We start from the raw sequence: 13,048 nt of genomic DNA on the forward strand, positions 1-13,048 counted from the left end.
TTGCAGTTTTTGTACATAATATATTTCTCCTCAAAAAAGTCCTACAAACATTTATTTTATTATGACATGTTTTAATCAAAAGAAAGAAAAGCAAACACGGCCATTATTATTGCAGAAAGGCACTTGATGCGCACACAGACGTGTCTCAAACTGTCAAAAACAGCTCTTTAAAATATGGCATCCTTACTTCTACTACGAAGGTTGCCATCATAGAATTCAGTAATGCCCCAGATGTCATTTTATTGATATCAGTACAAAATAACTTGCAGTTGTACTCACCAACATTCGTTATACCACAACAATATAAATATACAAAACAGTTCAGTCATTTTTCAACATTACACCAATTAATAGCACACTTGTAAAAACAGCACGAGCTGACAATGAACACTAAACCTTTGGTTCAAAGTTCATGTGTTATAAATGATGTTTAAAAATTATAACTCTGATATTCAGATCACAGGCTTATCCCCAAGAATAATGAGCTGCAGCTGATCTTAATTCCAGGAATGCAAAATAACTTTATATGAAATTCAAATACAGGGTTAAATTTTGAACAGATCAGCCACCTGCGCTTAATACTTGGAAACCAGAAATGCATTTTACCACATAATGTGAACAGGACATCAGTACAAAAAAACACCACAAAACAAAACAAGAAGTGAAGCTGAAGAAATGAGATAAAGAAGAGCTGAAATTGTATATTATATGCAGTTCGGTTTGCTTGTTTGACCTTTCATCAGCACATGTAATTTTAGAAAATGAAGACAATATTGCATAGACGTTTATCTGAGTTCTTGTAAGCAAACTTATCCTGCATTTTGGAGTTGAGTGTAAATGAACTCAAAGAGGAAGCATGAGTAACTAGGAAAATTTTACTTTACCATATTGTTTTCATACCATTACTTGAAATGGTTGCCGACTTTTGCATATTTGGGAGTACGTAGAAAAATGTGTTTTCATATAGTTTTCATGTTATTAGAGTTGCTGAATTTGCATGGTTTTGTGTGTAATTCCAAGAAATACTAAGGTGTGCGCAGTTTATCATATTGTTTTGGTGCCCATAGCAGTCGAGTGACTTGAATGTCACTCCTGTAGCCGATTTGGGTATCCCAGCAGTACTCTGGAGAAAGCACCCTGCTGGGTTTGTGCAGCCACAGGTATTTGTTTAGGTGGCTTTCATCGTGCCACAAAGCCTCCACGTTATTTTGTTTATCCTCCATGATGTTTTGGTAGCAGGCCTCAACCAGAGATTTTACGCTTTTCCATGAACCTCCAAAGACAGCAGCGTGATAGTAGAAATCCCCGGTTTCCATGTAAGCCTTGGATTTCGGGTTTCGGTCATAAGTATAGAAACTCTTTGGAAGGTGGTAGTAGTAGGCATGGAGCAGAGCCACAGAGTCTCCCAGAGCCTCTGAGCCAAATCTCCCAGTGAACACCTGATCTACATCGAAGCAGAAGACATGCGTGGAGTGGTGGCGAATATCAGACTCTATGACATCTGATATCGCCTTCATTCGCATCATCGAAATGTCCTGCCATCTTGAGTGCCGTTGCACTTTGATCACTTTCAAGGTTCGCTGAGGACCGAGATCGATGTGCGGGACCTTCTCTGGCATGTCTGTAAATACGTAGTAGGACACAGGCAAACCCACCATAAAGTGGTGTTCTGAGGAGTTCAGAAAGGTCTCGAGGTATTCGTCCAAGTACCTTTGGTGATAGTGGAGACAAAGAGAGTTCATGCTTTATTTCACAGTCTAAAACAGTTAGACGAATAGAGCACAAATATACAGACTAAATGGCAATTAGAAGACCAGGATGTATTTTAAACAGTCGTACTAATGTGAAAACAAACCTTCCCACAGCAAACACTGTTAGAGCAACAGAGGATCCTTCCTTCTTGTGGTTCTGGTCGTAATGTTTAGAGTCAAACATCCCCTCCCAGATAATAGGAGCTTTCCAAGTTGTGCATGTTTGAACGTCAGTTCGAGACCTGAAGTGGAATGAAAACAGTTAAACCGGTCACAGTTAAGTTAGGACTTCCTGTGGTGGTTTTATCTGGGTTTTTTTGTTGTTGTTTTTTTAAACAAAACTACAGATGTGGTAAGGCCTTGTTTGTGATAATGATCAACTACAACTGGCAGTTTCTCTTTGCCAGTGTAAAATGGACTGAACAGTCCTCAGAACAATGGTAAAAGAAGTCAGTGAAGATCAGATAAGGAGAACTGTAAGCTTTCAAAACTGCGAAAGTTTCTTTCCATTTCAAAGATCATCAGTTCAAACAGTTATACATAAGCATTATTTAGATGTTGTGGCAGTAAGGATGGACCCAACCACATATTTCACTCTTTCAACACTTTTCTTTATTTCGGTTATCGTCTCTTACGACTCTCAGCTGTAGCTTTTCAGCTGCCAGCCACATAACACATTCAACAACAACAACAACAACAATAACTCCTCAGGTCCTGGCACGTTTAATAGGGGAGGTGTGATGAGCTGATCGAGCTCAGATGTGTCCACCTCCCCCCCGCAGCTGCACCATGAACCACACACACCGCCACAGATGTGTCACTAGTTCTGTAAGAAAACCAAATCACCCTCAGATGAGTGGAAACTGGTCATAATGTTATTTTGGGCTCAAGCATGGCATGAACTGGAAACTGCTGGGACATCAACGGCACTGTTTACAGTGAATTGAGTTTTATATCATCATGGACTGAGAGGAGACTACTAGAATTGCTACCATCAAGCTCAACTGAAATTTCAAGCATAGTAGTGGTAGCATCATGCTGTGGGGCCATTTTGCTGCTAGTGGTACTCAGATATTGTACGAATTAGATGGAATCATAAAGAAGGAGGACTACCTAAATTAAATCAACAGCTGTACAGTTGAAATTTGGACATAATTAGGTGTTTCAGCAGGACAATAATCCTAAAGCCACATCAAAGCTGGTTTTGGAATAGATAAAGCAGGCTAACATTAAACTTTCTGCAATGTACTTCCCAAAGCCCCAACCTCAAACGTATTGAAAATGTGCTTATGCTTAACAAGAACTAATTTAAATAAAATTACTAATTCTGCCAAGAAGAATGCTCAAATATCCAAATTATACCAGACGCCTGCTAATGGGAACCAAAAGTGTCTGAGTGAGGTGCAGTTTGCTACGGGACATTTAATCCAGTGTTAGTGGGGGTGTATGCATACCTTTTACTAGTGTAGATTAGAGAAAATCCAAAGTAATTTCAAACTAGTTCATCCAAGTCTTTAAAGGTGTGTGCTATACAATTATTCCACCCTGGAAAATCAGTTCAAAACATTTCTAACATTCCTCCGTGAATCGCTACCTTATTGTGGTGGAGGGGTTTGTGTGTCCCAGGGATCCCAGGGGCTATGTTGTCTGGGGGCTTTGGCCCCCTGGTAGGGTCTCCCATGGCAAATTGGTCCTGGGTGAGGGACCAGACAAAGGGTTACCGGGGCCCCGCCCTGGAGCCAGGCCCGGGAGGGTGCCCGAGGGCGAGCGTCTGGTGGCCGGGCCTTAGTCCATGGGGCCCGGCCGGGCACAGCCCGAAGAGGAGACATGGGCCCATCCTCCTGCAGGCCCACCACCCGCAGGAGGCGCCATAGGGGTCGGGTGCATTGTGTGTTGGGCGGCGGCCAGGAGCGGAGGCCCTGGCGGACTGATCCCCGGCTGCCAAGACTGGCAATAGGGACATGGAATGTCACCTCTCTAGTGGGGAAGGAGCCTGAGTTAGTGCGTGAGGTTGAGAGGTACCGGCTAGATATAGTCGGGCTCACCTCTACACATGGCTTGGGCTCTGGAACCAGTCTCCTGGAGAGGGGCTGGACTCTGTCTCAGTCTGGAGTTGCCCCTGGTGAGAGGCGGCGGGCTGGGGTGGGTATTTTAATATCCCCTCAGCTTGCTGCCGGTACGTTGGGGTTTTTCCCGGTGGATGAGAGGGTTTGTTCCCTGCGCCTTAGGGTCGGGGAACGGGTCCTGACTGTCATCTGCGCTTATGCGCCGAGTGGCAGTTCAGAGTACCCAGCCTTCTTAGAGTCCCTGGGGGGGGGGGGGGGGGGGGGGGGGGGGGGGGGGGGGGGTGCTGGAAGGTGCCCCACCTGGAGACTCTGTTGTCCTGCTGGGAGACTTCAATGCTCACGTGGGTAACAACAGCGAGACCTGGAGGGGCGTGATTGGGAGGAACGGCCTCCCTGATCTGAATCCGAGCGGTGTTTTGTTATTGGACTTCTATGCAAATCACAGTTTGGCCATAACGAACACCTTGTTCGAACATAAGAGTGTCCATAAGTGCACGTGGCACCAGGACGCTCTAGGCCACAGGTCGATGATCGATTTTGTAATCATATCACCAGACCTGCGACCATATGTTCTGGACACTCGGGTAAAGAGAGGGGCTGAGCTGTCAACTGATCACCACCTGGTGGTGAGTTGGATCAGGTGGCGGGGGAGGACGCTGGACAGACCCGGTGCACCTAAACGCGTAGTGAGGGTGTGCTGGGAACATCTAGCAGAGGCCCCAGTCCGCGAGATCTTCAACGCACACCTCCGGCAGAGCTTCAACAGCATTCCGAGGGAGACTGGGGACATTGAGTCCGAATGGACCATGTTCAGCGTCTCCATCGCCGAAGCTGCTGCATTGAGCTGCGGCCGCAAGGTGGTTGGTGCCTGCCGTGGTGGTAATCCCCGAACCAAATGGTGGACACCAGAGGTGAAGGGAGCCACCAGGCTGAAGAAGGAGTCCTATCGGGCTTGGTTAGCCTGTGGGACTCCGGAGGCAGCCGACAGGTATCGACAGGCCAAGCGGAATGCGGCTAGTTCAAAGGGGCAGGTCCAGCCAAAGCCATTCATTCTAGCAATCAGTAGTTTTCTGATGAGGCAGCAGGCTCTCCAGGGCAGAAACAATGTTCTTATTTTTCTCCTTCTCCCTGAGGCTCTTCCACTTTAAGCTGGGTCCTTTTTATTCCTGTCTCTCTGTAAATAGTTATATTTTATATATTTATGTTTAATGTTTTTCTGTTTGAGCATCTTAATATTATTTCAAATAAATTTTTGTAATGACTAATGTGTAAAGCATCCTTTATGCCTCTGCTCTGCTCTCCACAGTGAATAGAGAAGGGAGACTCTCTCTTCAAACGCTAGATCGACAGCTGCCATCTTGCAAACATACCGTCTGGCACTACTTCCTCCCACATTTCCGCTTCACGCGTGTGAAAATTGCATATTTTAAAGTCTGACCAGTTCGCTTTGGACGGGCTTCGAGGTGCGGATGTGCACGCGACCAGCTAGGGGCGTCTGGCGCTTTTCGGTTGTGTCTATCGCGTTCGGTGTAAACGCACCCTAAGACTTCTACGTCAAGCAAAATTTATGCCATCTTAATTATCTGAGTCCTATTATAGGACAAATAAACAGCCTTCCTTGCAGCCCTTTTATTCTGTGACACACAGTTTACAACAACAACCATTGTAAAACCACCTGTGGTGTGTCAGGCCCTTTATGTGTGTATGCATGTGCGAGTGTGTTTGTGAATGTGGGTGTTTATGTGATCTCCTGCTCACACCCTGTATATTGCTTAACTCCTCTTTAACAGTCTAACCATACACAAACAGGTCATAAATGGCAAGAAGTAAACATCCTCACTAAATAAGGACAGAAAAACAACCTTCCCATAGGATGTCCCTGTAGTTAAACACTATAGCCTCCCCCACTATTCAACAGGCTGCGGAGGGGGTCAGAAACAAGGGAGTGTCTTTGATCATATAGTTTGAACTAAGACTTAATAATGTAAGTACAATAATGGCAGCATTTAACAATTTGACTCTAACAACATCTATTGCAGCTTCCACATTTTATGGCTATAAGGAAGCTTAAGTGATGATTCCCAAAATATAATACTGTTCATCTGGATGCAGTGTTTTCAGTGGGAGAAACATTTCGTCACTCATCCGAGTGACATCTTTAGTCTCAGCTGCAGGGTCACTTCAGGTTTCCCCAGCCTCATAAAGAGTACATTTACATAATGATTGAAACTAGCACCACTGGTGAACAATGGGCCGTGAGGTCAGTTTTATTGTCAATAATATGCAAATTATCATGCCCACCGTTGGTCAATGGCCATGAGTACCATTCACAGAGAGTTGGGGAATGGCTGCAATAACAAGCTGTAAGCTGGTGAAAGATGCATCCTTGATTTAGAGATGATCTTTTCCTTTTCACATAAATGGCCACATTGATGCTTCACTCAAACCAGCGTTTGTGGTACCCCAGCATTTATGGTACTCATGGCTATTAATCAATGGTCATTAAAACGCCACGTCCAGATGAACAAAATCAAGTTTTGGGGATTTCGCTACCTGAATGATTGAGCAGTTATTCAATACATGTTCTTATGCTTAATTTGGTATAATTTCTGAAATCTACAGTAATTCTAACACTTTAAAAATACAAATTGTATTCAGTATCCTTTGTAGGGGACAGTAAGACTTTAAAAAAAGCAGAGGTGAGACACAAAGGATTTTACTTCAAATTGGATAGTGGGAGTCAGATGTGTAGGTGTCAGGGGATGAGGTGGAGGAGTCCCAGTTATTAGAGCAGGAAGGTGAGAGCTCAGAGGACATACGAGAAGCCTGAGCAAAGGACAAAGCGACCACACCCACCATCCATTATGGATAAGAAGCAATTTGTAAGTTAAAACTTTGACGGTTTCCTGTTTTGTTTTTTTCGGGGGGGGGGGGGGGGGGGGTGTTAAATCACAATATGTAGAAGAAATAGAGACCACAAAAAAATGTGGAATACACAATCAGCTATAAGTCATATTTACTCTATTTATATAATCAATAATATAGTGTTAAAAGTACACTGAACTGCACCTCTCCTTACTTTCTAAATACAGTTTCAAACTATTTAAATTCAGTTGAAAGAATTTTTAAACAGGAACCATGAAAACAAACAATGCTGGCCACAAAAGTCTCGAGAGGATCTGGTGAGATCAGACAGTAGCTAGGCAACCAGGTTTTTGAAAAAAGAAAAAAAAAGCAGCACACAAACCAGAGAGAGTTACTCATCTCTGAAGGCGCCTTTAAACCACAACTCAGATACCAGGGGGCCATTCATGCAATAGTCTTGCTTGTTTTACAGTTTAAAAGAAATGATAAGGGGAGGAAGACAGAACAAAGGTGTGCTGTGGAAGTGTGTGGTATTCAGGCACGCACCACCTTCAGTGGGAGACTGCGGCACCCACGGTGTGGGACGGAGAGATTTCGCAGGTCTTTCCTCCCCACTGCTGTCAGACTCCACAATAAAGACTTTGACTGATCTAACACACACATCCACACATGTGCAATAATACTAATGTGCAATAATCCTTTCTGGCATCGTTGTATTTTTACTCAGTTGTATATAGCATTTGTATTCTATTTTTATCTTATTGTATATTTTATTCTATTTTATTCTACTGTATATAGTATTTTATTCTATTCTGTACAGTTGTGTACTGTATTTATTCTTATCTTATTTTATTCTAATTTTTCCTTCACAACTTTTGCACTGTCCACTTCCTGCTGTGACAAAACAAATTTCCCACGTGTGGGACTAATAAAGGTTATCTTATCTTATCTTATCTTATCTTATTTAAACCTTTATTTCGAATATGATGCAGACAGTTCAGTCATGGATGTCACAAACCTTCTTCACCCTCTTTCCTTTGCACATCTCGTCTCTAACTTTGTCACCAAACCATTCAACCCAACCTGGCTCTCTGATGTAGTCATTTCCATTCTTCTCCATTCTGCTCAATCAAAATGCTGACCGCTGGATGAGCAATTTATACCCCAAGACACTGCTGCGCTCCATAGTTTATCAAAAGGTTTAATTTAAAAACAAACAAAACAAAAAAAAAAAAAAATGTGTGTGTAGGCACAAAAAGTTCAGTTTGTCCATTTCATAAGGATGAGATTAACATTGAGTCTGAACTAGCACTACTGTCTGTGGAAAAGGTGAGACCTGTATGATGAGAACAGCCTAATCCAACAGTAAACCTAGTCTGCATGACAGCTGCCGTGGGGGTGTTGTTACAGGTAAGCACACATCTTAAAGGGATTAAAGTTTAACCTGTTAAAACAAAGTAAATACCCAAGGAGGAGTTTTGTCTGTTACTGTGTTTTGGGTTTAACATGTAGCTTTACAACATATGAGAACAAGTTTATGGTGTTTGAGGCCAGAAACACTGAGACTTAAGTGAAACAGTAACGGTAGCACCTTGGTTGCCAAAATGAAATGTCTTGATGGTCTTACCAAAAGTCGAGGCTGACATCAACGCTGTTGTCCAGGGTTGGCAGCTTTCCTTTTTCCAGTGTGCATTTTTCCATGGGTAGGAAACCTATGAAAATACTGATATCAAAAGCATTTTATAGTTTGTTTTTTTAAATGCCATCATAACAATGACAATATGTAATACTCAGGGGTGAGTTAAAAATTTACTGTCAGCACCTTGTTTCAACTAATGTAATCTAGTCTATCCTCCTGAGACCCAGGAAAAAAAAAGTATTTTGATTTTGATTTTTTTCATATAAACCAAGTGTTGGGTTGTTAAAAAACACATTGCAAAAAAATTTTTGTTTTTAACTAATATTATTTAAATTTTACAACATGTGCACTACAGTGCACAAGGGGAGTTCATTGATCACGAATGTGAAACTAACAAAATTCAATCCTTTTCTTGATTTCTAGAGAGAACTCTACATCACTGATATTATTCAGGTCTTGTTCACATGTTTGTCCCTTGTTTATCAGTTCCTTAGCCAAGAGGCACATGAACTCCAGGTACTGGGAGTTCTTTTGAGGTCGTTGCATGTCCTCGCTATTTTGATGGTACTGAAGCCAGGAGTTGGTGATGGCCAAATCAATGAAATAAAGCGTGGTGCGAACAGTTCACTTTTTGGTCCGACTAGATATTCTGTAAAAGCTGAGCATGCAATCTGATAGGTCAACCCCTCCCATGTCGATATTATATTCTACAACCACTGCAGGTCTTGGGACTTGTGAATTGGGACAGCCAGTGAATGGAATGATCTGTTCATCATAAAGACCTTTGTTGGCCTGGGCAGACTGAGGCAACCTTGAAGGACTCTCTTTAGAAGTGGTCCGACTTTCCCCAGGAAATTCTTTTTAAAAAAAAAATTTCTGGCAGATCATCGACTACTTTCAGCAAAGACCTGATCTTGTAGAAATGACCACATGTCATCGAATCAGCTGTAACTGCGACTCTTGTTTTGGCAGCCCAGTACATTCTAATTTTCGGATATCCAAGGCATGCAATGTACACTGAGATTCCTAAAAAGCTATTGATTTCTTCTGGTGTTGTTTAAACTACACCCTGAATCCTGTACCATACGCTGGTTGGTCAACAAGGACAAGTCCTGAATTAGTTTGTTTGCTGGAAATACTGCTGTGGGCTCCAATCATTAAGTGTCATTAGGGTACCATCATCTCCAATTCTGCATTCTCCAAACAAAGGCATGAACCTAAGATAATGGAAAATTGTCTGTGAAGGTTCTCAGTCATCCAGGTCATCGTAGTCAAAGGAGAAGCTTCTTCAGAACCTCTCGGATGAGAGGTGAAACGTCTTCAAGCAACTTAAAGAAGTCCAGACGCTTTTCTTTGCAAACTCCTTTGACTATAATGGAAAATTATTTAGCAAAATAAAATTTACTCCAATATCCGATATAGTTCACTTACAACACATTTACACTATGATTATAAGTTAAATCAATTTACTGGAAACATTTCTGCATGTTACCCATACTGTTTTCAGTCAAAATCAAAAATTCCTGATTGTCCTACATGCTGGTTTTGGACCAGATAGGATGACGGCAGATTTCAGCTGACCCTGTGTCGTTCTCCATTACATCTGCCCCTGCATCTTGATAATCTTTGTCTGGCTCCTCCTGGGTTTTCACCCTTTCCTATCTGGCTCATATGACTCTCATCTTCTGAAAGATCTATGTCTGAATCTCCCTCAATGATTGTATTAAGAATTCTTTCTGCCTCTGTCAAAAAGTTGTCTACTAGAAAAAAGTGAAACAAATTTAAGTACAAAGTCCTGACGTGCACTAGAGTACACATTAATAAATTAGTCATTTCCTCCGTGAAACTAAATGAGCTTAGGTCTGAAAACCACCTGAAATTACTTACTAGATGTTTATTATTGAAAATTAATCCAAATCTGAGTTTAAAAAATATTTTAAATGTAGATATCATGCTTACATTTCTTTTTTCCATAAAATGTGCTTGTCGGCATGACAGCCATTTTGAAAGGCGGGGAAAAGAGAGTTGGGAAGGCCACACCCCCACACACGTGACATCATTTTAAAGGTACTGTTGTCCTCTCTAAGAAACATCAGGACTCAGCAGAGTGGTATGTAGAGTATGAGTGATACAAGCAAAAACTAAATGTGTACTACAGTGCACAAAAATGAATTGCTGGGTCTCAGGAGGCTATATTTAGAAATAAGAAATAGGATTAAGGTTGTTTTATTGAAAGGAACATTTTGGATAACATTTAGCTGTAATATGTATAATGGTATTTCTGTCATTTACCTAACAACAGTGATTCAAACAGAGTGGACACAAGAAAAGTCAGCCACATATTTCAAAAGCAACAAAATCTACATCTCCAAAACGATGGTCCCTGTTGGACCCACATGATTGTGTTGCAGGAGTGCTGTTTTAGGCCGAATTAAACTGACAGCTGAGTAAGACATATAGACTTTTTTTTTTTTTTTTTAAAGATACTCACTTCATGGATGAACATGTGAAGTAGAGAGCACAGAGTGCAGCCGGAACCCAAAGCAAACATTTCAGCGTGCACTTTGTCTTCTGGAAGAATCTGCAGGTGAAACGTTCAAAGATTAACCATAAATACTGAGACTGAATTTCAATTTTACTTTCAATAACTGGGCAGAAGTGTTACTGAACTGGCAAAGATGACACAAACAGTAAACAATAATGGGTTTTTTAATACCTCATAGTTGACAGTCCTTCAATTTCACCAGACAACACTGAGAAATAACCTGAGAAAAGACAGAAAAAGGCGGCTGTGGGTTTGGTTGAATTGGCAACTCTGACATTATTCCTAAACTTTGCTATAACTATTACCCAGACAACAGCATCAGCATGAGAAACCAATCTTTTCTAAACATTTTGCATATTTGGAACTCTTAAATGTTTAAGATCAAAGATACCAGCACCACACCTGGGTCCTGCATCCTTTTGCCTAGGAATCTGCAGGACTTTGCACCCATGCAATTAATCATTCATATGAACATGCATCAGGGTTTGTTTATCTCAAGTCTTAGTCACACAGGTCTACAGACCATTGGCAACCGCCTGGAAACTTCTGTTGCTAAGTAAGGCTCACCAGCTACTTGCTGAATGATAATGAAAACTGAGAGGCCCCTTTCTAAAATGTGTTGGTTACTGCGGTAAGCCACTACAGTCTATTTTCTTCTTTTTGTGCTGCATTTTCACAGTTTCACTTGCCGCCTGCAAGTTATTGCAAACAAGTTGCCACCTTGCATGAAAACTACAGGCAACGCTGGCAACCTGCATGGAATCAAACACAAGGTGGTTTCCAGTCCTTCATCCTTTGCAAGCCAGCCTTAGTTGGCCCTGAGTGGAAATACAGAATTTTGCACTTCTGCGTTGTCGCTCATCATACAACAGGTGTCATTAATGCCAGCCTCAAGTCTCATTTAGTCCTGGGAAAACGCATGATTCCCTGCATTCCTGCCTCTCTGCCTAAGGATTGGATGACTTCCAATTTCTTGCCACTGAACTCAGCTAAAACTGAACTCCTTGTATGCTGCATTTTTAATGTTTATTATTCTCTTCTCATTCTTTTCTCTCATTTTAAGTGTTTTGTCATCTTTTAATACTGACATTTTTTGGTAAATTAAAAGATCAGATCGGAATCAGGTGTTTTCAACCTGTGAGATGACAGGCTTGTGTGAGAAGGCATTCCGTTTTTATTTAACAAACTCAGATCTTTAGAAAACATTGAAAGGAAATGCATCATAGCATTAAGAATTGCTCCGTGGCACCGTGGTGTTGCAGCTTACATTAATAGCCAAAACATCCCTGCTTCAAGTCTGGACACAATCCACTTGTGGATGTACCAGCTGGTGTAAAAAAAAAAAAAAAAAAAAAATCAACAGAACAACCTATTAATGCTGTGTAAATGCATATGCTATGAGTGTGTATGAACGGACTGCAAGCAGGAAATTCCTGTTTTCCAAAACAACAACCTTTGCTTATCTGAAACATTTTAAAGATAACATGAATTGGAGTCTTTGCTGATGTATGGTTTGGTTTGGGAATATTGCATCTGGAGCCACGGAGGCTCACCATCCTTACAGGAGCAAATTATTCTACTCTGCTTACTTTTCCTCCCAGACTAAGACTTTTAAAAGTTTCTTTTCGCATTAAAGTTAAACTTTTAACACCATCTTTTCTTAAGGTGAATTCCTCAAAGATTCCCAATCACGATTCTAAAACACATTTTTCCTCAAAGTGTTTAAACACATGCTGGTTAAATATTAAATTCAAGATTAATCGTATGCTGTGCCCATAAAGACTTGTAAAGAAGGTAACTGAACACTGGACTTGCTGAGCACAAAAGATATGTTAACAACCACGTGTCTAAAAAGAGATAATTCACCAGCTGTTTTAAAAGCATGACCCCGTACAAAAGTTGCAAATAAAAAGGAAATGTGTTGTTTATAATCTGCACTCATAGTCAACTTTTCTAGTGTCTAGTGAAATCCTTAATCCATGTCTGCAACCAAAGGAAGGGGAAAAAAAACTCTCTCCTGCTTGACAGACATGTTTGTACTTTTGTAACTGCGGCTACATTTCTGTAGGCGTGTACTGGGGTTGTAATTAGTAGCAGTAGTGCATAGTGGTTCATGATCGTGTTTTAAAGTAGCTTGTGCTGTGGCCGGTGAGATGTTACGCATTGTTTAAAGATTCCTTTG

General features: G+C 41.4%; 1 protein-coding gene across 5 annotated transcripts in view; it reads right to left on the reverse strand.

Moving 5' to 3' along the window:
• LOC100691157 (alpha-1,3-galactosyltransferase 2) overlaps positions 1 to 13,048 on the reverse strand; it is a 14,838-nt gene continuing 1,790 nt past the window's right edge. For 4 of the 5 annotated variants that reach the window (XM_019359289.1, XM_019359288.2, XM_019359291.2 and 1 more), the window contains exons 2-6: positions 11,038 to 11,086; positions 10,813 to 10,902; positions 8,310 to 8,405; positions 1,856 to 1,993; positions 1 to 1,710 (exon numbers count right to left, since the gene is read on the reverse strand). In XM_019359289.1, the coding sequence (XP_019214834.1) occupies positions 1,026 to 1,710; positions 1,856 to 1,993; positions 8,310 to 8,405; positions 10,813 to 10,902; positions 11,038 to 11,042 (1,014 nt within the window). In that variant the 5' untranslated portion in view covers positions 11,043 to 11,086 and the 3' untranslated portion in view covers positions 1 to 1,025. The remainder of the gene's footprint in view (positions 1,711 to 1,855; positions 1,994 to 8,309; positions 8,406 to 10,812; positions 10,903 to 11,037; positions 11,087 to 13,048) is intronic. The other variant, XM_019359292.2, reaches the window with a different exon arrangement.

This window comes from Oreochromis niloticus, linkage group LG5 (assembly GCF_001858045.2).
Source record: "Oreochromis niloticus isolate F11D_XX linkage group LG5, O_niloticus_UMD_NMBU, whole genome shotgun sequence".
Classification (NCBI taxonomy): Eukaryota; Metazoa; Chordata; class Actinopteri; order Cichliformes; family Cichlidae; genus Oreochromis; species Oreochromis niloticus.